This window comes from Jatropha curcas, chromosome 3 (genome assembly GCF_041381405.1).
Source record: "Jatropha curcas cultivar XTBG-Jc1 chromosome 3, XTBG_Jcur_1.0, whole genome shotgun sequence".
In the NCBI taxonomy this organism is placed as follows: domain Eukaryota; kingdom Viridiplantae; phylum Streptophyta; class Magnoliopsida; order Malpighiales; family Euphorbiaceae; genus Jatropha; species Jatropha curcas.
Window position 1 is genome coordinate 1718916 of NC_143153.1, and position 25955 is coordinate 1744870.

At 35.8% G+C, this 25955-nt stretch overlaps 6 protein-coding genes across 8 annotated transcripts; 5 read left to right on the top strand and 1 right to left on the bottom strand.

Moving 5' to 3' along the window:
- Positions 1-29: 29 nt before the first annotated feature.
- Positions 30-4397, bottom strand: LOC149497310 (anthranilate phosphoribosyltransferase). 2 transcript variants are annotated; one of them, XM_089719082.1, is made up of 10 exons: positions 3812-4393; positions 3251-3733; positions 2980-3137; positions 2390-2473; positions 2249-2301; positions 1893-1974; positions 1389-1496; positions 1052-1175; positions 761-846; positions 30-512 (listed from the first exon to the last, which is right to left on the bottom strand). In XM_089719082.1, the coding sequence occupies exons 1-10, from the start codon at positions 4152-4154 to the stop codon at positions 291-293; spliced, it is 1743 nt and encodes a 580-aa protein (XP_089575208.1). In that variant the 5' UTR covers positions 4155-4393; the 3' UTR covers positions 30-290. The 2 variants fall into 2 exon arrangements, with proteins under 2 accessions (XP_089575208.1, XP_089575207.1); XM_089719081.1 differs by having other exon boundaries at positions 3251-4397.
- Positions 4398-6019: 1622 nt separating this feature from the next.
- On the top strand, positions 6020-9853 carry LOC149497311 (poor homologous synapsis 1). Its single transcript, XM_089718715.1, has 8 exons — positions 6020-6323; positions 7272-7388; positions 8113-8178; positions 8274-8377; positions 8512-8750; positions 8829-8881; positions 9069-9096; positions 9338-9853. Exons 1-8 carry the CDS (start codon positions 6048-6050, stop codon positions 9394-9396), a joined length of 942 nt encoding a protein of 313 aa, XP_089574841.1. The 5' UTR covers positions 6020-6047; the 3' UTR covers positions 9397-9853.
- Positions 9854-11093: 1240 nt separating this feature from the next.
- On the top strand, positions 11094-12206 carry LOC149497312 (uncharacterized). The gene has a single exon (XM_089719454.1). It carries the CDS (start codon positions 11338-11340, stop codon positions 11977-11979), a length of 642 nt encoding a protein of 213 aa, XP_089575580.1. The 5' UTR covers positions 11094-11337; the 3' UTR covers positions 11980-12206.
- A 1881-nt stretch (positions 12207-14087) lies between these two features.
- LOC149497313 (lysM domain receptor-like kinase 3) lies at positions 14088-17466 on the top strand. Its single transcript, XM_089719455.1, has 10 exons — positions 14088-14730; positions 14899-15102; positions 15237-15376; positions 15479-15568; positions 15655-15760; positions 15916-16067; positions 16316-16413; positions 16536-16674; positions 16847-16945; positions 17199-17466. The coding sequence occupies exons 1-10, from the start codon at positions 14088-14090 to the stop codon at positions 17361-17363; spliced, it is 1836 nt and encodes a 611-aa protein (XP_089575581.1). The 3' UTR covers positions 17364-17466.
- Positions 17467-18570: 1104 nt separating this feature from the next.
- On the top strand, positions 18571-22914 carry LOC149497314 (AP-1 complex subunit mu-2). Its single transcript, XM_089718812.1, has 11 exons — positions 18571-18956; positions 19120-19266; positions 19387-19449; positions 19573-19749; positions 19835-19938; positions 20901-21008; positions 21151-21247; positions 21340-21437; positions 21552-21693; positions 21848-21970; positions 22401-22914. The coding sequence occupies exons 1-11, from the start codon at positions 18828-18830 to the stop codon at positions 22497-22499; spliced, it is 1287 nt and encodes a 428-aa protein (XP_089574938.1). The 5' UTR covers positions 18571-18827; the 3' UTR covers positions 22500-22914.
- A 150-nt stretch (positions 22915-23064) lies between these two features.
- Positions 23065-25867, top strand: LOC149497315 (putative disease resistance RPP8-like protein 2). 2 transcript variants are annotated; one of them, XM_089718810.1, is made up of 3 exons: positions 23065-23633; positions 23776-23838; positions 23900-25867. In XM_089718810.1, the coding sequence occupies exon 3, from the start codon at positions 23926-23928 to the stop codon at positions 25597-25599; it is 1674 nt and encodes a 557-aa protein (XP_089574936.1). In that variant the 5' UTR covers positions 23065-23633; positions 23776-23838; positions 23900-23925; the 3' UTR covers positions 25600-25867. The 2 variants fall into 2 exon arrangements, with proteins under 2 accessions (XP_089574936.1, XP_089574937.1); XM_089718811.1 differs by having other exon boundaries at positions 23065-24034; positions 24110-25867.
- The last annotated feature ends 88 nt before the right edge of the window (positions 25868-25955 follow it).

The window sequence follows — 25955 nt, forward strand, 5'->3', positions numbered from 1 at the left end:
AGCATATATCCAAGCACGAACCGGGGGAAAAAATAGAAATAGACAACATTTTCAAATTTGTATAGAGCAGCAAACAATATTCCATGATGAGTGAAGAACTGCAATTATAACTCAACAAATGTACTCAACTGTCAAGCTAATTTACAAAAATTGACTGGCAGGAAGAACCATAACCATTTCCGTCTTCTTGGCTTCTTGTCAGTGTAGAGTAATTTGGAAAAAAGTAAAATTTACAACACATGCATTACTAAACTCAGATGCGAACGGAAGCAAACATCAGTTGGTCTCATTCACCTTACTCTGTGAGAGATCTTTATGTAATTTAGTAGCTTTTTAAGAGCCCTACCACTGTCAACGGCCTCTCTGGCTCTGTCTAGCGCTGAGGAGATATCATCTGCACCGTCACATCCCAGTAAGTGATCCACCATTCCAGCATTTAAGACAATTCGATCATATGCTGGACCTTTTTGGCCATGAAGAGCTGCTAATCCCAATTCTATGTTCTTTGATACCTGATAGTGGAAAATGTATTTGCGGTCACAACACTGTGGTGGTCAGAAGGAAAAGGCCTAAAAATATTTTTGACAAAAAGCTCGGTGAAGCATTCTTTTGAAATTTCCAATGGAGAAGGTTGGTAAAATGGCAGAACATTTCAACAACATGCTATTGGAAATGTAGCTGCATGCCACCACCATCAAGAACGAGCCTTGAAGCATAAGTCAAGCAAGAGAGATGAAAAGAAAACAGTAATTAAGTTTACCGATCTATCAGTTCTTGGCGTATCGGTGGGTTCAAACCCATAGTCCTTGGCATTGACCTCCATATTGAAACTCTCACGTGACACCCCTGAAGTATCAAGAGTTGAAGTTTCAGTGTTAATGGTAGAAAATAGGTTCAAGGAAATCTATTGGTCAATATGTGAATTACAGTTACTAGTTTTAAATTGTAACCTTAGCTACATAGATATCCAAAATTAAACAATTAGAACCCTCATTTGAGACTCAAAATATTCCAAACGAAATTAAAGCAGACACAGATAAAAGATGCAAACCATCAAATTCAAAAGCAGATGCCATGCTCAATGAACGGAAACCAGAACAGTAGTTCACAGGTAGTCCTTTCGATATATTGGCAGCACGAACTCTTGTTGTCATTGAGAGGGCACCTTCCTCACCCTAAATTAACAGCATGAGCAGATTGTGTGTAAGCAGTTGCTTCTGATGACTAAGTTGAAACTCAAAATTTAAATTTCTAAGTCAGCATAACCATCTCGAAATCTTATATTCCATGTTTTGTAATTGAAATATTATCCCAGGTCACAAACATTTCAAATTAATATCTGGGGAACTTTTTGAATTTAATGAAACCAGAGAAGGCCAGGGTCAAACCTTCACCACCAAACCAGAATGGACTCCTCTTCTTTTCATTAGCATTAAAAGAGGCTCCTCATAACCTTCATGATAAAATCCAGCAACTATTGCTTCCCTGCCCTGAGCCTGTTGGAAAGCAACAAATTTAACGCACCAGATGCTCAGCATTCAAAAGTTCCATGCTACAACTAGCATCACCTTTATCCAAAACAGGATCATAATAGGTCAGCTTCTATATAATGTACATAACCACAAGGTACTCTGTCCACTAAATTCTTAAAAGATTAAAGCCTCCCTAGTAAGTGTAATTAGGAAACAAGAAGTTCCTATAGGATAAACAAGTAAAATCTCCATGCTATTCACGGGCATTGCAGACCAAGATATAATACCATTCAACACTAAATCTTTTTTTTTTTCCTAATTTATTACTTGTGGCATGACAATGCTTTTCTTAAAAATGAAATAAGGGCCAATTTACTGTAAGACTATCAAACCCACTAGAGAATAAAAAATGTGTCTCACCCTCACAAATTGTTGAACCTTCTCAGTTGTTGCTAGTGGGGGACGTTTCTTTATGTGCTCCCTCAATCCAATGACGGAATATCTGAAAATTAATAATAACATTGACGTTAGAACTTTCATGTGCATTAATTCATTTCCTGGAGCTCCAAAGAAAATGGCTATCTAACTCTTGGCTTTAACTCAAATATTAAGATAAAGTCGTAGCAATTCGCTATATTAAGTGAAAATTTCAAGTGTCAAGGACAAAAAATTCGTGAATAGAAAGAAATGGGCATGTAGTGAGAAACTCTGGAAGGGGAGAAACAAAGTGAGAGAGAGAGAGGCTTGAAATAGATATACGTGGTTGGATTTCATACAGAGATGGGCATGCTTCACGCTGACTTATGTAGGCAAAACCAACCTCCTCGTCCTGAAATAACAGTTATGAAAATTAGACAGTGCAAGGGCAAAAAGAGAGGGTAAAAAGGCAGCACTGCAAATTAGAATGTGATGTAAACCTCAAGAAGTCTTTTAGCGTGCAAAGGGGTCAAGCTTGTATTCGCGCCCATAAACTTCAGCATTTGTTCCTCAGTTATGCCCCCCTAAAGAAATACAGGGTCAGTCCAATAATATTTTTTAAGATATACCATGAATCCAGGAATATATGACTAGTTCTATTTCAGACAGCGGATAAAATTTCCATAGAAGATTGTGCTTTACTAAGGTAATGTGCCAAAGTACCAAATTGGAAACAAAATCACATTTTCATTGTCCAGATGCCAGTTTCAAGTAGATTTTTGGAAGCTGAATTCAACAGTGTCATTATCAATTGAATAGTGAACATGAGTGGTCCCACCAGTTTTTGCACCAATCTTTTTTGTTGCCTAACTAGGCAATAACATTTCACAGGTGATGAGACTATGCGCTAACAATTTACAGGGGTATGGCAAACAAAGCAATCTATGTGAGGTTGGAAAATCACAGTACAAAACTGTTCTGGAGAAGCATACCCTTATTAGTAACTTCTTAAATACCAACTTTTGATAACCAGATTCTGAGAAAACATAAATAATACACAGCAGCAACCACAAATAAGCAGAAGCCTGACCTTAGGGGGCATCCATTCCACACCATGAAGCAATGAAGATTCACCATAACAGGATCTAACCGCAGCAACAAATAATGTGCTCCTGAAGAAACGCGTATTTCCATCATAAGGTTCACCATAATGAGTCAATGATCTAACATCAGCAACTGGTGCAGGACCTAAGGGACAACTGATAATTGAATTACAAACAGAAAAACACTATATACACTGACTTGAATTACTCAATCACTCCAAAGAACACGAAATAACTATTCAAACATCAAAATTTTACCAATTTCATCATCAAATGCAAGGCAGTAAGCCTTCAACTCACGATCAGTTTCCCGGTTCATGCGTTGGCCAATTAAAAATGCAGAAAGCAATGACTCACTGACTCCTGAGCATTCATTGTCTTCAACTTTCAAGGGAAGAGCCTCTCTTAAAACACCTTGAACCTCTTCATATCCAAGGTGCCCTCCAGCCAAGATTTCTCTAAGAGCACCTACCAATCTCATTTCGCTCGTACCATTCCCAACATATTGGGGTCCAATTGAGCTCCCAATTCCCATTATTGAACCTTCAGGATCTGCAATAAAAATTACATCAGGCGGTAGGGCTCGAACTAGCAAAGGCCAAAAGTTATTCATTGCTCGCTTTTCTCCTTCACTCCATTGAGTTGCTTCAGGAAATGCATTTGCACGGATTGTCATTGCCGCGAAAAACGCCCCAAGCTGGGCCTTTGAAACTTCCTCCTCATCTCTAAGCTCTCCTCTGGCTAACAAAAGAAACAAAAAAAATTTAGAGTTCAATTGGCTAGAAATTAAAAAAAAAAAAAAGAAGTAATTTAGCTTACCTGATCTTAAAATGGTATCCAGAACTCTAAAGGCTTGGTCTTCATTAAGCGGCCTGGTCTGCGTAGGTCCAGTGCAGACCCTAGTTTGAGCTTCAAGCACCGTCTGATTCGGTTTCGGTAACTTGGAATTCCGATAAGAAGAAGAAATCGCAGGATTCTTAATGTCAGATTCTGGAATCCCTAACTGATCAATAGTCGCGGAGTCCAATACAGCTTTAATGGTCAAACAACAATTACGCCCACGGTCGAATCGGATAGAAGGGTGGAGTTTCGAAGGGGTGAGATACCGAGATGTGGTGTTGCGAATGGATATAGAAGGTTGTGGATTGAGCAGAGCTTTCATGGCGGTGTGTATTCTCTTCGGTTCTGCTTAGGAAAATGCAAAATGTAACAGGTTTGAAGAGCGAGAGGTAACCGCTGTTTATGGACGCAAAAATAAATAAGTATTTTGTAGGGAGATTATTAAATAAATAAAACGGTATATGATCTAAAGTTAATGTATTAACAAATCATCTGCTACGCTATCACTTGCAAAGATAATATTGAGCCTCACCACTTTTGTCAACGCTCTAACACAGAGAAAAGCAAATGTGATTTTTTTTTTTATTTTTAATTTTTAGATGGTGATTTTGATAATTATAGTTTTTTAGTTTCCCAGAAGGTAGTTGGACAATGTGAGCATGGGCGCCGACTATAATACTATTTAGGTACTAAGGTTTTATTTAATTCACATGGAAAGACCAAAAATTTTGATGGACACAAATTATAGGGATGTACTACTAGGTTTACCAAATTAAAGGTATCAATGAATTAGGTCAAACCACATAAACTAAATAGTAATTTTTCCTGAATTTAATTACAAAAAACTAATTAATTTATTCTTGAAGTTTCATCAAATTAACTAATTTGAATTCATATTTTACCAATATTAATTTATATTCCCCGAAATTTACTTTCGTTAAATCTTTCGGTCTTTTCATTCATTCTCATACTTTAATGCGTTGATAAACTTGACTGAAATGAGTTTAGATTTGAAAGCCAATACAGGAAATGCAAAATAGAGCTTTATAAGTTTTTAGAAAAAGAACCAATGATTATTGCTTTGGACTTGTTGCCTTTTGTTTGTTAGGAAACAAAGATGGATCTGAAGCATTAATTTCTAGTATCGAGAAGTTGTTAGCCTTCTCCATTGTTACAACAACTGAGCTTGGAGCCATTTTCCGTCTGGTTTAAACTGTAAACAGAGGGATGAGAGCAACACAGAAAGCATAATAAACAACAATACTTAAAAACCTCCCAAAACAAAGAGTTCAAAACAAAGAACCCAGATCAAGCTTTGGAAGCAGAAGGTATAATTTTAGGTGGGATTTTTTTTTTTTTTTGAGGTTTAAAAATCAATTTTAGAAGGAAATTTGGCAAAACAACTAATAAATCATCTGTTTTACATGTATATTTCATTACAATTTGGATCTCTAAAAATACAGTGGAAATAGAGTTGCAAGAAGATTGACGTATGAGATTTCAAACACAAGGATAATAGAAATTCAAGAAAGAGACAGAGAGAGGGAGTGAGAGCTCGTCTTCATATGCTATCTATGAACATAAATAATATTCAAATAATTGCAAGTAACTAATTAACTGGTGTCATCGTCGGTGGAAACCGTGAGAGCAACTTGCTCCATCGGGGAATTCTCTTTCTCATTATTGTCATCGGCAGTGGGATTGTATTTGGAGGTTCGGTTGGAGTTAACTATGGTGTTTGGAGAAGTGGAAAGTTAGAGATAGGAGGAGAGAAAATTAGAAGGAAAATGTGGGTATTATTGTATTTGTTTTTGTTTAATTGTGAGGCTATATTTGACTTTTCACATATTTTAACGGAAAAATTAGAAAAAAATTGATAGAGGGACCGAAGGGTTTAACGGAAATAAATTTTAGGGGCCATTAATTATTATTGATAAAATATAATGACGAGTTAATTAGTTTGGTCGAATTAATTATTTTCCCTTTAATTATATGAAAAAAAGTTCATATAATTGCAAAAAAAATAAACTGGTGAATGCGGCATGGGCCAGTACAGAACAATAATCAAACTGGTCAATAGTAAATAACACGGGCTATTCTACCCGGCCCAAATGCATTCGGGTAACCGCGCACTTAAAAGTTAAAAACAAATATATCATCCATTTTCAAATTGAGTATTGCCCAAAATTCAGCAACAAATTCAAAGATCAATAAAATGGCGGGATCTCTGGCAATGATAGCGGCCGAATCCTTGGAGAAACCCGATTCAGCCATTACACACCAATGGCGAGTCACATTTTCTCGCTATATCATCAATCTCTCTCTCCCCTCCACGTCTTCCTCTCTCGTTCCCGCCCCCAACAATTGGCGATCCCGTTCCATTCCGGGCTACTGGATCTCCTCTGATTCTCCGACAGCGTCTCTGCAACTCGTCAACTCTCACTCGTGTTCTGATGCGATCCTCTCTGTTTGCTTCAATGAGAAAATATTTGTGAGTGATTTTTTACTTGATTGGCCTGGAAACTTCTTATTAGCGAAAACTTGGTTTGAGAAATAGGTTAGCTTTGAGAGCTGAATTTCTTATCTGCTTGATTCCTTTTTGTCGTTGAAAAAGACAATGAAAGCAAAATGGATCCGAATTTCGTATGGATTTCTGTAGAAGTTTCATTTTCATTTTTGAATTTTTTGTTCTACTAAATTTTATATGAGGATTAGCTTGATCGTCTCTGATTGGTTGCTGAGAAAACAAGGAAAAATAGTTAGGAGCTTTCCGGGCCTTGTAATTGTTAGGAATTCTCTTTAGGTGATAATTTTCTCAATTTCAATTTCGTTAATGAATCCACTTGTTACAGTAGGACTACAACCAACGCTAATTGCTTAGCATCGTTTACTGTTGTTGATGGAAATGTTCAGGTTATTTTCAGATTTGAAAACTTTCTCATTGTGGATATCTTTAGTTTACGTAGATCTGCTATGAGTTCTCTGTAATTGATCAATTGTGATGTTTGCTTCATTTATTGTTCCATTATTTGCTAGAGCCTCGATTTATGCTGTTAGGTCCTGCAGTCCAACTAATTTCAATCTCTACTTGAAATTTTTCTTATTATATATGATTTTCCTTAGAGGAATAACAGCTTATAAGTTATAATTCCTGATAGGAGGCAGATTCTTTAGCTTTTTGTAAATATCATTTATAGTAAATATGAGAAAGCAGTTTGTTTCGTTCTTGTATAGCTTTAAGGGCTATGATTTATGCCTTTTTTTTTTGTTTGCGACTATTAATTTTTATTCTTTATGTGCCCACTATTATAAACTATATTTTGGTCTATTCAATTCCTAATAGAACATTATGTACTAAAATGAGGCCGCGAACTGGTTCCTAACAAACGGTGCAGGTTAGTTTTTAGATTATGAATTAACAAAATTCAATATGCTGCAGGAGGAGCACTATGTTTCAAAGCTGCAGTTCACCTGGCCACAGGTGGCCTGTGTCTCGGGATGTCCACCTAGAGGCAGCAGAGCTGTATTTGTGAGCTATAAAGACTTGGTTGGCGAGGTAAGCAGCTAATTCTCTCAAGGTGTTAAACTTGTTTTGTGAAAAAGTTGACTTTTGATATAAGAGGTTTCTCTTTTGGACGAGATTCAGAAAAGAATGCTATTGTTCTAGTTCTCCTAAAAAATTATTAGAATGGAAGTTCAGGCAATGAGAGAAATTGGAGATTTTTCAAATTTCCATTGTTTTTTAAAAGGTGGAAAATAAAAGGAGAGAAATGAGGGAAAATTAGCTCATTTAAATTCATCCCAAGATAGAGGGAAACATGTAATAAAAGTTGCAAGCTAAAATTCATCTTCTCTTCATTTATAAGTCATGTTAAATCAGGCAATAATTTTCCTTCAAGGGGATAATAGGCCAAACCAAAAATATGACAGGTGATTTCATCTAGTATCCTATGAAACAAGGAGAAGTAAACTTCACTCTTTTCTTTTCCCTGCATGTCATTTAGACTGGAGGTGCAAAGTACAAAAATTATTTTTATATTTTATCAACTAAATGCTTTTCTCTCTCTATGTGCATTCTTGTTACAAAGGTAAACTGAAGTATTATTGTCTGCAATTTTATTAATATGTCAAATCCTAAATTGGCAAATTTTTATCTGTTCTTAGAGAACTAAGCATTATGTGAATCCATAAATTTTAGTACCACATTCACTATGTTGGCTGCTTTTATTTTATTTTTCCTGTTACAACTTAGTCTCAGCATTTTCTTTTACTTCTTGCAGATCCAGAAGTTTGCCTTGCGATTTTCAGTGACTACTGAAGCAGAGACATTTATAAAAGCTTTGAAGGTTCGCAAGTACTAGAATTGAACTAGTTGGTTTATTACAAAAGGACACTAGGAAATTGGAATATTCCTTCTTTAAATTTTGTTTTGTATTTTCAGGACATCTTGAGGAAGTCCACTGAAATTCAACCTATGAATAGTGACTTCCGGTCTGAACTTTCATCACAATCAGTGTTCCTATCTACTAATAGATCCCCATCTAGGTAATGAGAAATCCGTCATTACCTAGCTTGACACATAAACTGCGCAGAATTTTATCTGATCAAGATGAAGCACAAAGAAGAAAATAAGTCATATGTCAAGCTGAAATATTGACTTTGACAATTGGTTTGTGCAGAGCTTGTGATGAGGCATCAAATGTTACGACACCCAGTCAAACTTTTTCTCCTCAACCTCAGAATTCAACCCCCTTTCAGACTTTTTCTCCTCAACTCCCATTGCGTTTGAACTATGAAGTAGAGCAAGAAGCACGTACTGAGGAAACACCACCTGATCACAATTATGAAGTTATATCTTCTGCTTTGCCCCCTAGCTTTGCTTCATTTCTCACCAACTGCTGCTCTGAGGTCAAAGAAGGTAGATGATTTTCACTGGCAAATAAGGAATTTCCTAACACTAAGCATTCTATTGACACTTATCCCTGAACTGGTGCAGCTGCCACCCAGCCAACTTCAGTTGAGGACTTCGACTTCAAGTCTCAAATTGCGGTATCTTCTTGTTTTTTTTTTGGTTTTATGTATGAAAGTATCTGGTCACAAACTATATGGGGGTAATTTGATACTTATTGTTGCGTCGTGCTAGTTTGAATCATTTCTCAACTTGCAGTTTCTTTCCTTAATTTGCTTGAGCTCTATACTCATATTGCTTTTTCACAATAGTATTTTTTTTCCGCAGAAATGCATGGAAGATTCCTCCTTCCAGGGTAAGCAAAATTTTCCAAGCCATTGTTGTAAAACTCTTTGTAGTTTTTTCTTTTTCCTTCTTTCGTTTTCCTTGTCATTTTACTGAGATTTAGCTTCTTTATTGCTGCTGGGTTAACTTCGATATCATTCAGCCATACCATATTTGAAACTTAAAGGAATCTTGATATTCGGATGATGATTAAAAACTCTAGAAAAATAATTTTCACTAATCTGCTAATTTGATCCTTTTGCCATTGCCAGAATTGTTGATTAAGGTGGAGAAAGTTATCACTGAACTTGGAGATGATTTTTTGCTTTGATTGTCTGTCCTGTAATAAATGTGAAGAGTTCAAAATTTTCTCCAGCTCCCCGTTAAGTGGCTGGTTTTTACCGCATTCAACAAAGCTGTGATCAAATGAAATTGCTCCTATGTCTTCTGTGTTAGGGATTTTATAAAATCCCCAAATTTCAATGTACAGCTAATTGCTTAGCCATAAAAGAGACTCTGAGATAGAAAAGAAGTAAATATATACCCCAAAAGATCTTTGTTGGAGATCTGCTTTTGTCGTTTTCGCTTTTTGGGTTTTCAGTTTTCAGTATTTTTTTTTCATTTTTTCTCCTTTCTTACGGCTAAGGTAATAAAAGCAAGAAACTTTGGTACATGTCAAAAGGGAAGATCAGAGTTGAGAAATCTACAAAGTTGACAGACTGTATGATCGGATCTGGGATGTCACATTTTTGAATTGCACATTTTACTGTGTTTGACGTTGGAATTTCCTTCTTTTCTTCTGTTTTGAGTTCAATCAGTCCTCTTCGAATAAATCACGTGGTTGATTGACACGCTGATTGTATACGGCACCGTTTCCGATTATAACCAAACGTACGGCCGCTCTTCTGCTCCAAATTGGAATTACTGTCGCTATTCTAGGATCATAGATGCCCTAAAGGAAGCAGGGTTTTCGCTCGCGCCTATTGATGTGGATGATTCGACTTCTGGTTCATTTTTCACTACCACTGATGTTCGTAGTCGTGATCATTTATGAAGTGGTTTGGGTACCGTTCATTTTTCTCATTATGAGAATGAAGGTATTGCGAGCGCTCTTATGTGCGTTGGCGATATGGGGAGTGGCATTAGTGCTGTTTTTCAGCGAATTCCTAGTATTATTTCTGAGCTTACTAGTAATGGAAGAATTGTCGCTAAAGCTGTTTGTGATAATGCTTCAACGGGTAGTAAGCCATTGGCAATTCTTACTTGCTCACTTGCTAATAATATATGTGAATGAGAAGTGAGGAGTGTTTTACATTACAGGCTTAGAGCTTGATATTGCAGGTACTTCGATTAAATTTTGTTAGAATTTGCACCTTGTGCTGTATTTGGAGTAGGAATTTTAGGAATGTTCAATGAAATCTGAATCAGAGGAATGGAAGAAGGTTTCTATTGTGAAAATCATTGTTTGTTTGATTTATTTTTTACAATTTTAAGAAAATTTAAATTATAAAAACTGAAAATTGAAAATTGAAAATTGCGTTGGGCAGGATTTGAAGAAAGAAAAACGAAGAGTCATCTATAGGCTGGAGAGAAACGAAGGGTCAGTTTGTCAAGCACAACTCAAACGCAACACTAAATTGGCACATAACTTAGTGCCAATTTTTTATTCCAAACATTTGATTAAAATTTGTTTGAATTTATTCGAAACATTAAAAATTCATTTACAAATGAATTTCATATTTCAAAATTCTTTTATATTAAATGAAGGTTTTTCTAATTAGGAAATTTATATTGAAAACTCATTATAACAAGGCTGGCTCGAGAACTTGGGCTCTTGCCATCTCTTGATGGCACTGTGTTCTGCAACTTTTCTTGGCAACGATATAAGTGAGATTGGAAACTTTAGTGACAAACTATGTTTGACTTTAGAGTCTTATTCTTGCTTCCCGACAGAATATCTTTCTTCTGTTCTCTAATCTTACTAAGCAGGTTTTTTTTTTTCCTTTTTATTTTTCCAGAGAGAGGATTTCTTTCTAGACGGCCATTGAAAGAAACAAAGAGAAATCATTGTACGCCAGCGGCTTCCACAAGAGAAAGAAGAAAAAGAAAGGGTCTAATTACTGTATAGACAAATTTACAAATTAATCACCTACGGTTTAAGTCACAGTCAATCTTTTCTCGTACGCGGCCTGCTAATATTCCCGTACCAAATCCTAAACATATAAGTTCTGATTTTATTTTCTTCCCTTCAATCCTCAATTTCTTTCCAACAATGGCATCCCGTAATCTCCTTCCTTATCTCCTTCCTTTACTAGCAACTCTACTGTCACAAGCTTTCGCCTTCCCTGATAATATGTACCCTTTTAACTGCTTATTAACAACCAGTAACTGTAATTCATTACTCTACCATATCAACAAAGGTCTTGAAAAGGAACAAATTGCTTCCTTTTACAACGTTAGCACAACACAGATCTTCCCAGTTTTCCGCGGAGACCAACAAGACTACTTTATAGCCATATCTTCTTCTTGCAAAAACATCAATGGCACAAGAGCGTATTTCTATGATGCTCCCTACACAGTTCAAGAAAACGACACTTTTTTTGAAGTTTCAGAGCAGATTTATAGCGGGCAAGCTTGGAGAGTTGGGGATGAAGAAAGTAAATTTATTGTAGGAAATGTAGTTACTATGCATCTTTTGTCTGGGTGTGCAGAAAGTAATTCTCAAGTTGTTGCAACATACACTGTTCAGCAGAATGACACAATTTCATATATTGCTAATACGCTATCTTCTACTGTGAGCGGTATAGTGGAAATGAACAGTGCTCTGATTAAAGACCCAAATCTCCTGAATGTGGGTTGGGTGCTGTTTGTGCCGATCGAGCAACCTGAACCTATTGCTCCAGCACCCAGGTGAGTATGTTTATTACTTGCACTTGTACTTTTAGCTGTATGGCTTATAGAAACATATGCTATTTTCACAAATAAAATTGATGGATCTCGCCATTTATGCGAGAAATGGAGCATGTGCTTCTATCCTGACAAGGCGTAGCCAGACTCCAAAATTAGATTAGGACTAGATAAAAAAATTTTGGAGCTTGGGGATCGAGGTTCCTCTCAGTGCCCATGTTCCTAACCACATGTAAATCCTCAAAATTTTTACAGTTGGTTAGTTTTGAACTAACCCATTTATTTGCATGCATTTGCAGCCCTACCTATGCATGAACTGGTGAAACTGTTGAAAAGTTGACCCATGAGGATGATTTGGAAATGATTTGGTTGCTTCAATCAGGCAGTTTCTCCTTCCTAACCAATAATACAGTATTAATTTACAATCTTATGTATACGTATGTTTATACGTAATAAAAAAGTCTTCGTCTTCCATCTTCCATCTTCGAGGTGTATGAAAAATCCTTTTGTTTTCATGTTGTGAGAAAATGTTGATGATCAATCCTTCGTTATTAGAGCATGAAACAATTAATAGAGAATCGTGAGAAACTTTCAACCACAATGCAATCAAGGCTTACTAATTTGGATGATGGAATGTTTGGTTCAAAAACAAAATTCATAAATTTAAAGGAATAAAATTAAATAATTTAAATTTTGTTATCAATAAAAAAATGATAGAATTGATAAAAATTCATTGCCAAACTGAGATTTCTTTTTTTGTTTTTTTACTTTCTAAAATGGTGAAATTGAAATCATATAATAAAATCTACCAATTCAATTGAATTTAACCCTTCTTTTATAATCAAATTAAATTCCCCTTCCTTTTTTGGGGAAAAAAAAAAATTTCCTTTAGGGCAAAGGAAGTTCAAATCTAAGCCAAACCATAATTTTTATTGCTCCTTTTTTAATATTTCTTTAACCAATTTTTTATAATAATTTGCTCCCCTTATGAATACTAGATCCGCCATTGCCACTAAAGCTTTCTCAATAGAATTGCCTTTAGCATTTCAAAAACTATTTTATATTAATTATTATTGTTCCGTAATCTAACATTTATAGTAGCTTTTAGAGGCTGAACGATTTTGAGAACAATTAATTCAATTTTTTTTTGACACTTATACATATTGCATTTTTACCGATTAGAAGAATTAGTATTACCAAAATAACAATTACTAGAAAAGTCAGTATTGTCAAACAAGACCTAAATGTTTATTTGTCATCTCATTTTAATAGTTAGATTTTTTAATTTTTGCCCAATCAATTTACAAGACAAATTTAAAAAGTTAATAAAAAGCAATTCAAAATATAGATTTAAAAGCCAAGGCAAGCTATTCCAACTCAAATCACTCACGCTTTATTACCATTTCACAGAATAGTCTCTTTCTAAGTTGTTCAAGTAATTCATTACGAGGTTCTTGACGTATATTCTTATGGTTATCCCCATAGATTTTACCTCTCTAATGGAAACTCACACGAGGCCCCCACGTCAAGCAATTTTGAAGCATAAACACAGATCAATCCGTCCAAACAATACAAAAAAATAAATAAAATAAAACACAAATCATATTCAATTTCAATAATGGTTAGTGGATACCAGCTGCAAAAATTGTAAAATATTAGGTAACTCTGATGGTCATAGCTAGTATATATAATGCCCAACGACGAAGCATTTATATTAATATAGCTCGTAATATTACAGCTTTCTTGTTAATATTCTGAAAATTTGCAGCTTGAAACTGTGAGGCACGTACCTGGCATTCTTCAGCCATAATCTATCAGTGAGCCGCAGACAAAGTTGTCTCAATCAATAAATTGAAAGCATCGACAAAACCATATCCTCTCATATGCCAAGGAAGCAGCTTTGTTAATGACAATATGTGATCTTTATAATAGAATATAAGAAAACAGACAGTTACCAATACAAAAAATGTCAAATCTTTACCAGTAAGTTTTTGTATTGCACAAAAAGAAAACAAGCATCTATTGGCAAACAGAACAAACTATCATTGCTAACTCCAGTATTTCATTTCCTTTTCTTCTGTTCACTCATAGGGAAAATTCCCATGTCCTGCAACTATGGCTTCACATAATCTCCTTCACATTTTCCTACCTCTGCTCTTTACTCTACTAGATAGAGTTTTCGCCTTTGACATCTCCAATGAGGAGAGAGGACTTCACCCTTTTACTTGCACTGAAAATCGGCATAGGTGTGATGCCTTGCTGTACCATATCAACAAAGGTCAGCAGATAGAACAAATTGCTGCTTTTTATACAAACTCAACCCAGATTACTCCAATTCTACATAAGGGAAGACAAGACTATCTAGTAACGGTACCTTGCTCTTGTAAAACTATCAATCACACCACAGCATACTTCTATGATGCGACGTACAGGGTGAAAGAAAATGACACATTTTTTAAAGTTTCAGATGAGATTTATAGCGGCCAAGCTTGGGAGGTTGGAAATGAAACAGAAACATTTAAGACAGGATATACAGTTCCTATGCATCTTTTATGTGGGTGTGTGGAAAGGGACTCCCAAATTGTGGTAACATACACTGTTCAGCAACAAGACATATTATCAGATATTGCTACCAGGCTATCATCTACTATTAATGGTATACAGGGCATGAGCGGTATTCCAGACCCAAACATCATACAACCCGGTTGGGTGCTGTTTGTTCCCAAGGAGATAAATGGTATTCCACCTCCAAACACAGGTCAGCGGGAGCTTCCTCCTAGAAACTATCTGCATTTAATTAATTTCAATGCTTTTCTTTCTTATTTTGTACTATAAAGTCTCGTGTTATGCAGTGCAGGATTAAACTGAAACCGATGACTCTAAGTGTTTGCATAATTTGACATTCCTCACCTTGTTTTCTGTTCAGAATCAGGAAAGAGACACAAGTGGGCAATAATCATCGGCATACTATCAGCTGTGACATTACTTCTAATGACAACATTAATAATTGGCTTTCTCAGGACAAAGGGTTGTCAACGAAAAAGTGAGGAAGATCTGAATGTAGTATCCAAAAGCATGAGCACTACCAGAGGACGTTCCTTGCAGATTCTCAATATGGAAATAATGGAAGGTCAGTCAAATTAACTAATAGAATCAGAAAACTTCAGATAAAAATTTGCATTATTCTATACATTGTAGCAATTATGGTAGGCTACTTTCAGCAGAACGAAGAAAAGAGAACTAACAATGTTTTACCTACTACAGATGGAACAGCTTTTGAATCAGAAAAACCGGTCATTTACACTCCGGAAGAGATTGAAGAAGCTACAAATAACTTCGATGAAACTAAGAAGATTGGAACGGGTGGATATGGAAGTGTGTACTTCGGAGTAATGGGAAGGCAGGTATTGCCTTCTTTTCTTCATTCTCCTTGGCAACTCTAATTAATAAAGTCAATGCAGGCTTATAGTTCAAATTTCAAAATATGCTTTTATTTCAACATTCAGGAGGTTGCAATAAAGAAGATGAAATCGAACAAATCCAAAGAGTTCATTGCAGAGGTTAAAATTTTATGCAAAGTCCATCACATAAATGTGGTAAGTAATCATCAACAGCGGTAATTGATCAAGATGAAGTATGATTGATATGGTTTAACCTTCACTTAGAGCTTATCATGTTACAGGTGGAACTATTGGGATTCGCCAGTGGGGATGACCACCTTTACTTGGTCTATGAGTACATTCGAAATGGATCGCTTAGCGATCATCTTCATGATCCATTGCTACAAGGTATTCTTTCCCATTTTTATCCTGATCAATTTTCTTTCATAAAAGAGGACCCAATTCTTTCATGTTAATCATTTTGAAAAATGAAAATACATTTTGTCTTTACATTAAGCATGCAAAGAATCCGCAAGCTGCCTAAAAACTGGGTACTGAACCAGGTTACCAGCCTCTCTCTTGGACAGCAAGAACACAGATAGCATTTGATGCGGCGAAGGGAATTGAATACATTCACGATCACACAAAAAAACGATATGTTCATCGAGATATAAAAAGTAGTAACATTCTACTGGATGAAGGACTCAGAGCAAAGGTATTTAAGAACATAAATCACTTGATTTAAACTATAATCATATTTAACAGAACAAAGCACAATGACCTCTAAGCACCATATTTAATGGAACAAAGCACAATGGCCTCTAAGCACGCTAGGATAACTGGGTCTGGAACTAAAGATTAAACGATTCTTCTCGCTATTCAACCGTGATAAAAACTTCATGACATACAACCTTCTGAGTTAGAGAGTACCTCATTTCATTCACTCTGCATCTGTTTCTTCAGGTTGCAGATTTTGGATTGGCAAAGCTTATTGAACGAACCCATGATGAAGATTTAATAGCAACAAGACTGGTTGGAACACCAGGCTATCTTCCGCCAGAGTAACTTTCTATGCTTCTGCTATTGTATAGGAGTGTGTTCTAGCAGAACACATAAAAAAAAAAAAAAAAAAAAAAAAAAAAAAAAAAAAAAACTGATTTTTTATAATATATTTCATGAAAAGATCCGTGAAGGAGCTACATGTGACCACCAAAACTGATGTATTTGCCTTTGGAGTGCTTCTGGCGGAGTTGATAACAGGCCAACGTGCACTCTTGCGTGACAACTGGGAGCCCACCAAGATGAGATCACTAATTACAGTAGTAAGTCCAAAAATTCTTCAATGAAATGAAATTATAAAGAAAAGTAAGTTGGAACCAATGTAGACAATACTAATTCGAAAAAGAAGCTAATTTATGCAGCGAAGCCCTCATGTAGTCCAACACGACCCTAATCAGGAAAAGAAAGCTAATTTTCCTTCTGTCGTGGTATCAGGTTTACAAAATTTTTGAAGATGAAGATCCAGAGTCTGCTTTAGAGAATGCAGTAGATAGAAATCTTCGGGGCAGCTTCCCCATGGATGATGTCTACAAGGTTAGTCTGATATATTAAGTTAGTCCATAAGGCAAAACAGATCAAACGATTAGTTTATAGCTTCCAAAACCCTATTTATACAGACAAAGCTAGCATCCAAAATGATTCATCATTATATCGTTCTGTTTTACTTTCCTACTAGAGTTCGAACTTGCAACCACACTCCAGTACTACTCAGCCGAAGCTCATTGGTATTTTTATTCTATCTTTTATTGTCAAATAGCTCTCTTCTTAGAAAACATGAATCTTGCAGATGGCAGAAATTGCAGAATGCTGTTTAAACGAAGACCCAATTAATAGACCAGAAATGCGAGATATTGTACCAAAACTATCTAAGATCATGACTTCCTCAGTAGAATGGGAAGCATCCCTAGGAGGGAATAGCCCAGTTTTTAGTGGGCTTTACAGTGGAAGATAAAAATTACAAATTTGAAGATGTATTGTGTTTGAGGTATCAAATGTTTCTGTGAACTACAGTTAGAATTCAAAGCCTGCTTATAAAACTTGGTGTACATAATTGAAGAAAGGTAAACTAATTATACTTGCATACAATTCTTTATATATATATATATATATATATATATTATTGCGATAACTTAAAATCAAGAATTTTTGCGCAATTTATGTATGAATCTGTTAACAGTAGCAAGTGATTGGATAGTATTGGTTTGTACCTAGCTACCAAGTAATGGAAATCAGGAAATGAGATTGCTTGATCACCTTGGTTGCCGATCATGGCTTCTCTTGACAGAAGAACAGAAGAAAGCAAAGATTCAAACTTTTTAATATTAGTATCAGATGCCAACACAGATGAGAAATTAATTTTCAACAATCATATCTAATAGGTCACAACTAAATGAAATAAATGTATTAATTTTAAGAAAATTAAAATTTTCTAAATTTTATGTTATAATAAATTCCTATTAACTATCCCTTATTTCCATTTTTTTTACATGAAAAGAAACAAAAAATCAAAATTGAGAATACCTAACAACTATTAAAACAATTAATTTTACCAAAAAAACTCTAAATAAAAAAACATATTATAATTTCCTGCCAAAATTTAAAAGTTGGATTTCGATTGTGATTTTGAAAAATTAGAGGAAAAGAGAATTAATAGCTTTATAATTGGTTTATTATGTGAATTTACTAACTATAAAATAAAATAATAATGGTGACAAATATTTGCAACAATTATTTCTTTTCTAAAATTAATTTTAATTTTAATACAATTGAAATTGAAACAATGAGATACAAACATGTCATCATTTCTTTCTTCTCTTTTTAAGCTCATATAGTAAAATTAAAATATTTATTATAAATAAAAGGTAATTTTGGTCTTCTAATATTAACTAATCTATTTGTTAAGTGGTGACTCTAGCAAGTTGGACAATAAAAAGACGGCAACTCATTAAAAATCCAAACAAATTTTCTGTTTAACAACGTAGAAGACGACATCATTTCAAAACGAAGGGAACTTTGAGTACTCGGTCGTTTGAAGAGGGGCGACTAATTTTTTTAATCCGTCAATCCGTTTGGGCGCACAACAAGTGAGGAAGTTGTTCTATTTTACGGCGTCGTTTAAAAAGTAAAAGAAGTTAGCATCCGTCGGGAGTAACTCCTTTGGATCACAATCATCTTGCTAAGCTTGCAAAACCTCCATTAAAATTATTTCACGTTTACTTAAATACGCAGACTGGTAGATCACATATTTTGCTTTTCGTTTCTTAGGAGAACTCAAGTATCGTCCTCGACCAGTAAAATCGATGATTCAAGGACCAAAAGCCACCACCTATTCTTTTCCAGTTGAGGACTCTAATGAACACCAGATCTGATCCGTTGAATTACATATAGACACAGAAAACAAAGAAAACATCAGCTAATGGCTGGGGCAGTATCTGCTCTGTTTCTGTTAGACATAAAGGGCCGCGTTCTGGTATGGCGCGACTACCGTGGAGATGTCTCTGCTGTTCAAGCCGAACGCTTCTTCACCAAGCTCATCGAGAAAGAGGTTTGCTTATTATTTTCAGCTAACCAATCCTTGCTTATAAATCAAGCTCAATTAAGTGTAGATTTTAGGTTCTGAGAAGCCATTAATTCTCTTGTTATTATGAATTTCTGTGGCCAAAATGTTATGGTTATTGTTTGTTTTGGTTTTTCTGTGTGATTTGCAGGGAGATCCACAGTCTCACGATCCGGTTGTATACGATAATGGCGTCACTTACATGTTTATACAGCATAGCAACGTTTACCTCATGACCGCGTCGAGGCAGAATTGTAATGCTGCTGGTCTCATTTCCTTTCTACACCGCGTAGTTGATGTAAGCGCCTATTGGTGGTAATCATAGTTTCATGCCTTTCTTATTGTTGTATGCAATCTATCTCCATGTATTTTAGTTGTTTATTGAATTACATGATTGTGATTCGGCTATATATGGTAGGTTTTCAAGCATTATTTTGAAGAATTGGAAGAGGAATCGCTTCGGGACAACTTTGTAGTTGTGGTAGGTCGACAATTCAAACTTGGATTTACTGATTTTAATTTGGTTTTGATGATTTAAGAGCTTATGGTGGCTTGAAATGATGATTGTAGTGCCTTTTTGCTTTTGTTTTTTTTTTTTTTTTAGTATGAGTTACTTGATGAAATGATGGACTTCGGCTACCCTCAGTATACTGAAGCAAAAATACTTAGTGAGTTTATCAAGACTGATGCCTACAGGATGGAAACTACACAGAGGCCTCCCATGGCTGTCACAAATGCAGTGTCTTGGCGCAGTGAAGGGATATTTTACAAGAAGAATGAAGTATTGTCTTTCTTTTTCCATATTTTGAGATGCTCATTTGTGTAAAAAGTTGTTAGATGATAAAGCTTTGTTGTTACTTGTTCAGGTTTTTTTGGATGTGGTTGAGAGTGTTAATATTCTTGTCAACAGCAATGGACAGGTAATTAGGTCAGATGTTGTTGGGGCGCTGAAGATGAGAACCTATTTGAGGTGTGTTGTTCATTGAAATTTAATCTCTTGTCTGGACCAGTTGTTACGTTTTCATATCTCAGTAGTTTTTTTAATTATTAACTGTGTGGCTCGTGATCCTAATAAAGGATTTGCATGTCTGCATAGTGGAAATAAAATTTGTAATATATTCATACTACAGTGGGAGTTTGAGATAGATTGTTGTTAATGCATTTGTGCAAACAATTATCCACATTGGCTTTGTAGCGATGCTTTTGTTGCTATGTTTTTTATCTTGGTGTTGGTCTCCCTATATACTCTTCAAGCTCCTATTTTAACATGCCATTATTATTATTATTATTATTATTATTTTGCTCTTTGAAGTGGTAGAGATCTTAGTGAGAGACTTCTATTCCTAAATGGTCTAGAACATAGAGATTTTCATCATCCAACTCATTACTTTGTCGGACTATCTTTTATTGAACAAACTGTATAGTTCCTTCAAACAAACTTGAATTTTCATGAAACTTAACCTGCTTTATCATGACTCCAAGTAATCTATCTAACAATTGCTTTGTTTGTGCACATGGTTTAATACTGTGACAAAATGCTTTTTTTGCTCTATATGTGGCATTATATATTTGTATGGCTATAGATAATTGCAGCTTAGGGTCTTGGTAAGGGGTCTCTGGAGATAGTCATATCTCAGCAATCTAACATGAAACAACTGTTCTACAACAATGACTAAGCCTTAATTCGAAACTAATTGGCTAGCTATATGGATCTGTTTTTTCCATTTCTCTTGGGTTTGCATTAGTCCCTTAGAAAAACCTAGCATTAGGAACACTCAAAAATTTTTGCTCGAGTCAGTATGACATGACATGATACAAAAGTGTATGTGTAGTATCTTATGTTACAACTTTTCTTTTGTTATGCATTCAATTTCACATGGTAGAGGATATTTGCTGAAAACTGAAAAATATTTGTGAACATATCTGTTGCAGTGGCATGCCCGAGTGCAAGCTTGGCCTAAATGACAGGGTATTATTAGAGGCCCAAGGTCGTGCAACAAAGGGAAAGGCCATTGATTTGGAGGACATTAAGTTTCATCAGTATGTCACCTAATTTTAAAGTCTGCAAGAATTCTTGTGCTATTTGTAATTTATAAGCTGAAATGCTGAGTTGTTTGACTCAAGGTTGCTCATCTTAATTTTTACGCCAATTGCTCAAACTGCTGGTCCATTTTTGATTTAGGTGTGTGCGTTTGGCCCGATTTGAAAATGATCGCACAATATCCTTCATACCACCTGATGGAGCTTTCGATCTGATGACATATAGACTCAGCACTCAGGTTCTCGTGCAGTTCGTGATATAGTTTTTCTGTCTTTCTTTCTTTTCAGTTTCTTCTTTGTAGCATGTGATGAGTTCCATTGCACATTTCAGGTTAAGCCTCTAATTTGGGTGGAAGCTCAAGTTGAAAGGCATTCAAGAAGTCGTGTTGAGATCATGGTAAAAGCTAGGAGTCAGTTCAAAGAGCGTAGGTATTAAATTCTTCATTGTTGATGTGACTGTCATGTCTTTAGTTAACTCTATTGCTGAGAGTTCTATCTAGGTTGATATTAAGTCTTCTGATTATCATCAAATTTCTTTTACAGCACTGCAACAAATGTTGAGATCGAGATACCTGTGCCAACTGATGCCTCCAATCCTAACGTTCGGACATCAATGGGATCTGCGTCCTATGCACCTGAAAATGATGCATTAATGTGGAAAATTAAATCTTTTCCTGGCGGAAAGGTACAGGCTTATCTTTTTCAATGAAATAGAGTTTGAAATGGCAGTTTTTCTAACACTTGCATAATAACAATGGATTCTGAAGAAATTGTTATATTTATTTGTATAATTGATTCTGCCTTGGTGTTGATACTATTTCCACCTTCATATTATTCAGGAGTACATGTTGAGGGCAGAGTTTAATCTTCCAAGTATAACTGCTGAAGAAGGAGTCCCGGAGAGAAAAGCTCCAATAAGAGTGAAATTTGAGATACCATATTTTACTGTCTCAGGAATACAGGTGATGACTTAAAACACAATTGCTTGTCTGTTGCTTGGTGTAATATGTTGAATCTTGTGGTGAAATGACATAATCTTCAGAACCCACCTGTGAATGAAAAACAAGCTCATCTTAGGATTGTTTCCACGATATAAAATTGTGAATCCAATCTATCTGCAGAAAATGAAGACCAGCCTGAGGCATAAACTTTTCATTCCCTTTCTCCCATGAGTTTCTGTAGTAGCTCTCCAAATACGACCAATCTTTAGATAATGGTTGAATTGCACAAATGGTTCAAACTCACAGATGTCTATTCTTGTAAAACAAGACTATCGACGTATTATGAAATTCGCCTGGAGATTATCATTTTTGAAGTATAGAATTTATATAACTGTGCTTTGCGAGCATATTTACTCCTAAATAACTCAATTTACATGTTGGGGATTTGTAGGTTCGATACTTGAAGATTATTGAGAAAAGTGGCTACCAGGCTCTTCCTTGGGTAAGATATATAACAATGGCTGGTGAGTATGAACTTAGGCTTATTTGAAACGGCTCCATCAACTGGAATTTTGGATCCGCTAAGCTTATACATGAGGTGGAATCTTGGAGAAGCAAATTGATAGATAACCAAGATGCCCTTGGAAATCGGTTGACCTGGGCAGAGTGCTTTGTGGCGGATACTCATATTTTTTGAGGTTTTGCAACTTTATTTGTGCATCTTTGTTGTATCATTTAATGGGTTTTCCAGTTATTCAACCACTTGTGCAAATTATTCATGACGTATATTGTAATTCGAGAATTTTAGTCTCTATTTGATTCAAAGTGAACACAGGACGATGGGGAGATTGTAGTTGCTTGGAAGGATTGGCGAAGCTTATAGTTATACCCCTATGATGGAGGATGTTTGTCGCATTGGAAATGAACATCTCTACAGCTTTTGAATGGACTCAATTTTTTTGCAATGGATGTCATTTTCTAGGTTGATAAGAAAGAGAATTCATTGAAAACATATTCATTCAGATCATAAGCCATGGGGGGTTCCATGTATGGAGGTTGCTGTCACCTTTAGATTACAAGTACTGCAATAAAGTTTAAGACTAGGAGTATTATGGATGTGTTACTGTTATTAAAATAAAATAAATATCTGCTTGTAGTTGAGCTGGGAAGCCAAAGTTGAAAGGAGCCTCAAATAATAATTGGGTGTTACTATTACTAAAATAACCAACGACCGATTCCTCTCCAAACCGCAAGAGATGGTACCCTCATTGAAGCGACGCTGTTTTTAATCCACCTTGTCAGTGTCCGTTGAACCTATGCAAAATCATCAAAAACCATAGGCTAGAATGAAAATTACAGTGCTTTTAAAAGCTAAATTAGATAGATACTCCACAAACGATGAAATGAAATGATGCGAAAACTCTTGCAATTGCGGGCGAGTTTCTAGTGGATTAAATCCAAGTCTAAGATATCTCAAGTTCTTATAAGTGCTCGAGACTCATGTTATCAAAACTTTTTTTAAAAAGAAAATTAAAAATGCTTATTTTCCTAGAAGCTTCAATCCAAGAATAGTCAAAGTGTGTTTGGCGAGTGAAAACTACTGGACTACCTGATGGTCTACATCAACTTCATGCTTACTGCATACCACCATCAAAGTATCAAACAACTGGCCGGTGTTCTTCATGTAATTTTCTTCTCGTAACTTTACGTTTTTAAACTTCAAGTTTCTTTTTTTTTTAATTTTCCTTCAAGCTTTATTTTTTCTTCCAAAAACTTCCTGTAATTTTTTTCATTACTTTCTCTAACACTGTGATTGCTCTCCTAAGTCCAAACCCACTTGTAAAGGAACTTGGTGGGCTGACTTGACTTTGGATGATAAACGCATTTAGGTGAGAACTCTCATCTTGAACTTATTGTTTCTTCTAGATTTTCAAATTTCAGTTCCTGCAGACATTGCAGTTGCTATATCCATAACTATGCCTCAAATCTACTTCACTCGTAAATCGGAGAACCGAAAAGAAATGTTTTTTGCGGAGATGCTGAGAAGTGAGAACAACTTATCTCCTACACCATTAAACAAAATAGGTGAGAGTTCTTCTTCCTCGGCTGATTTCATTTCAATATATCAAAGTCTTCCTGATTATCTCATGTCCTGCTTAGATTATTGTGCTATCCTTGCCAAGAGATGTCCTATGGTGAGGGATAAAATAGTTCGGCTTTTATTGGCTGAATCTCTAATACCAAAAAAAGAAGGGGAACTCATAGATAATACAGCAGATAACATTATTGAGGAGTTACTTCATTTAGGCCTGCTACAAAAACGAAACATTTGCGATGATATAGAAGTTCCTAAGCGATATAGCAAATTATGTCTTGTTGAGGTGGACGAAGTGGCTTTTTTTGCTAAAGCCGCGAGTTTACCTGTACGGGCTATAATAGAAGATGATGGGAAGGAAATTGCTCCTGACTTTGAAGACCTTCAAATTCGTTCACTGTTTTTGATTACTGCAGAGAGACGACGTTCTTCATCTGATTCTACTCAAGGCCTTTCTCGGGCCTATATAGCAACTATTTGCAAATTGCAAAATCTATTGGTGTTAAATTTGGATGGTAAAATAGAGTATTCGCCTGATGAAGTAGGAGACTTGGTTCACCTGAGATATTTATGCTTGGAAAACTCAGATCTTGATGAGCTTCCGAAGAGTTTAGGTAACCTTCAAAATCTCCAAACTTTGGATATAAGAATGTGCGGAAACATGCAGGAACTACCAATAGAAGTTCTAAATATTCAACAATTAAGGCACCTTCTCATGTCAAAATCCATTAATGATGGTGAAATTAGAGTCCCAAAAGAGATAGGAAAATTAGTGAATCTCATTACTTTCACTGGTGTGTATGCTGGAGGGGGCATTGCTAATGAATTGAGCAACTTAACCCAACTGCAAGAACTCGGTGTTAAGCGTGTTAGCGAAGATCATGCTAGTGAGCTTTTCGCAGCCATCATGAAGATGGAAAATCTTATCTCCTTGTCACTAGAAGCTGAGGAACACTACGATGGAGGCACAAGTTGCTCGTTTTTTCCTGATGAATTTGGACGATTTTCTCCTCCAACTCATCTTCTAGAGCTTCATTTAGTTGGGGGGCTAGTTGAAACTCCCAGTTGGCTTACTTCCATGTCAAATCTCACTAGGTTAAGCTTATACTTCTCCAATCTAACCGAGTCACCAACTTTAGTCCTTCAATTTCTTCCAAAATTGAAGTATCTAGTTCTCTGGCAAGTCTACAAAGCAACACACATTGGTAAAGAATTTTGCCAAGCAGGTGGGTTTCCAGAGTTGGAAACTATTACAATTGATTCTAGCTTCCTAGTGGATTGGAGTGAGATTGTAAACGGGGCATTTCCAAGGTTAAAGAGTCTAAATATTCGTTGTCCTGAGTTGAGGTTCCTTCCTGAAGGATTACAAAACATTGCTACACTTGAAGAACTGCATTTGACTCCTATGCATGGAGACCTTGCGAGGAGATTAAAGAGTAACGAAAACTACAAGCTTAAGAACATTTTGCAACTCTCTGCTTGCTACCTATATCAAAACCCTTCCAGCTGGTGTATTTATACAGGAAGTCCACAGGATGTGTTGGAACACGCCTGACTCTTTGGAAAAATGCTCAAGCAAGAGAGATGTGTGAAACAAAATTGTTAATTTGAACGTGAATCTCCATTGTTATATGCAGCCTTACGAGTTGTGAGAGAGCAGTAGCTCTATATAGGTTAGGCTGAGGCAATTAATATATATAGTATGTGTATTTCATATATCTTGGGATCGGGCTGGCAAATCTTTTAACGTGTAAGAATTCTTCTTAATGTTTACTTGAGTATATTAGATAATCTCCATTCAATAAACAAGTACATTAGAAAAACTCATTGATTAAGCTATTCTTTTGATTTGCATACTCTATATGTCAGTGTTAGTGTGAAATTCCTAAATTTGGTTTCTGGATGATTTCC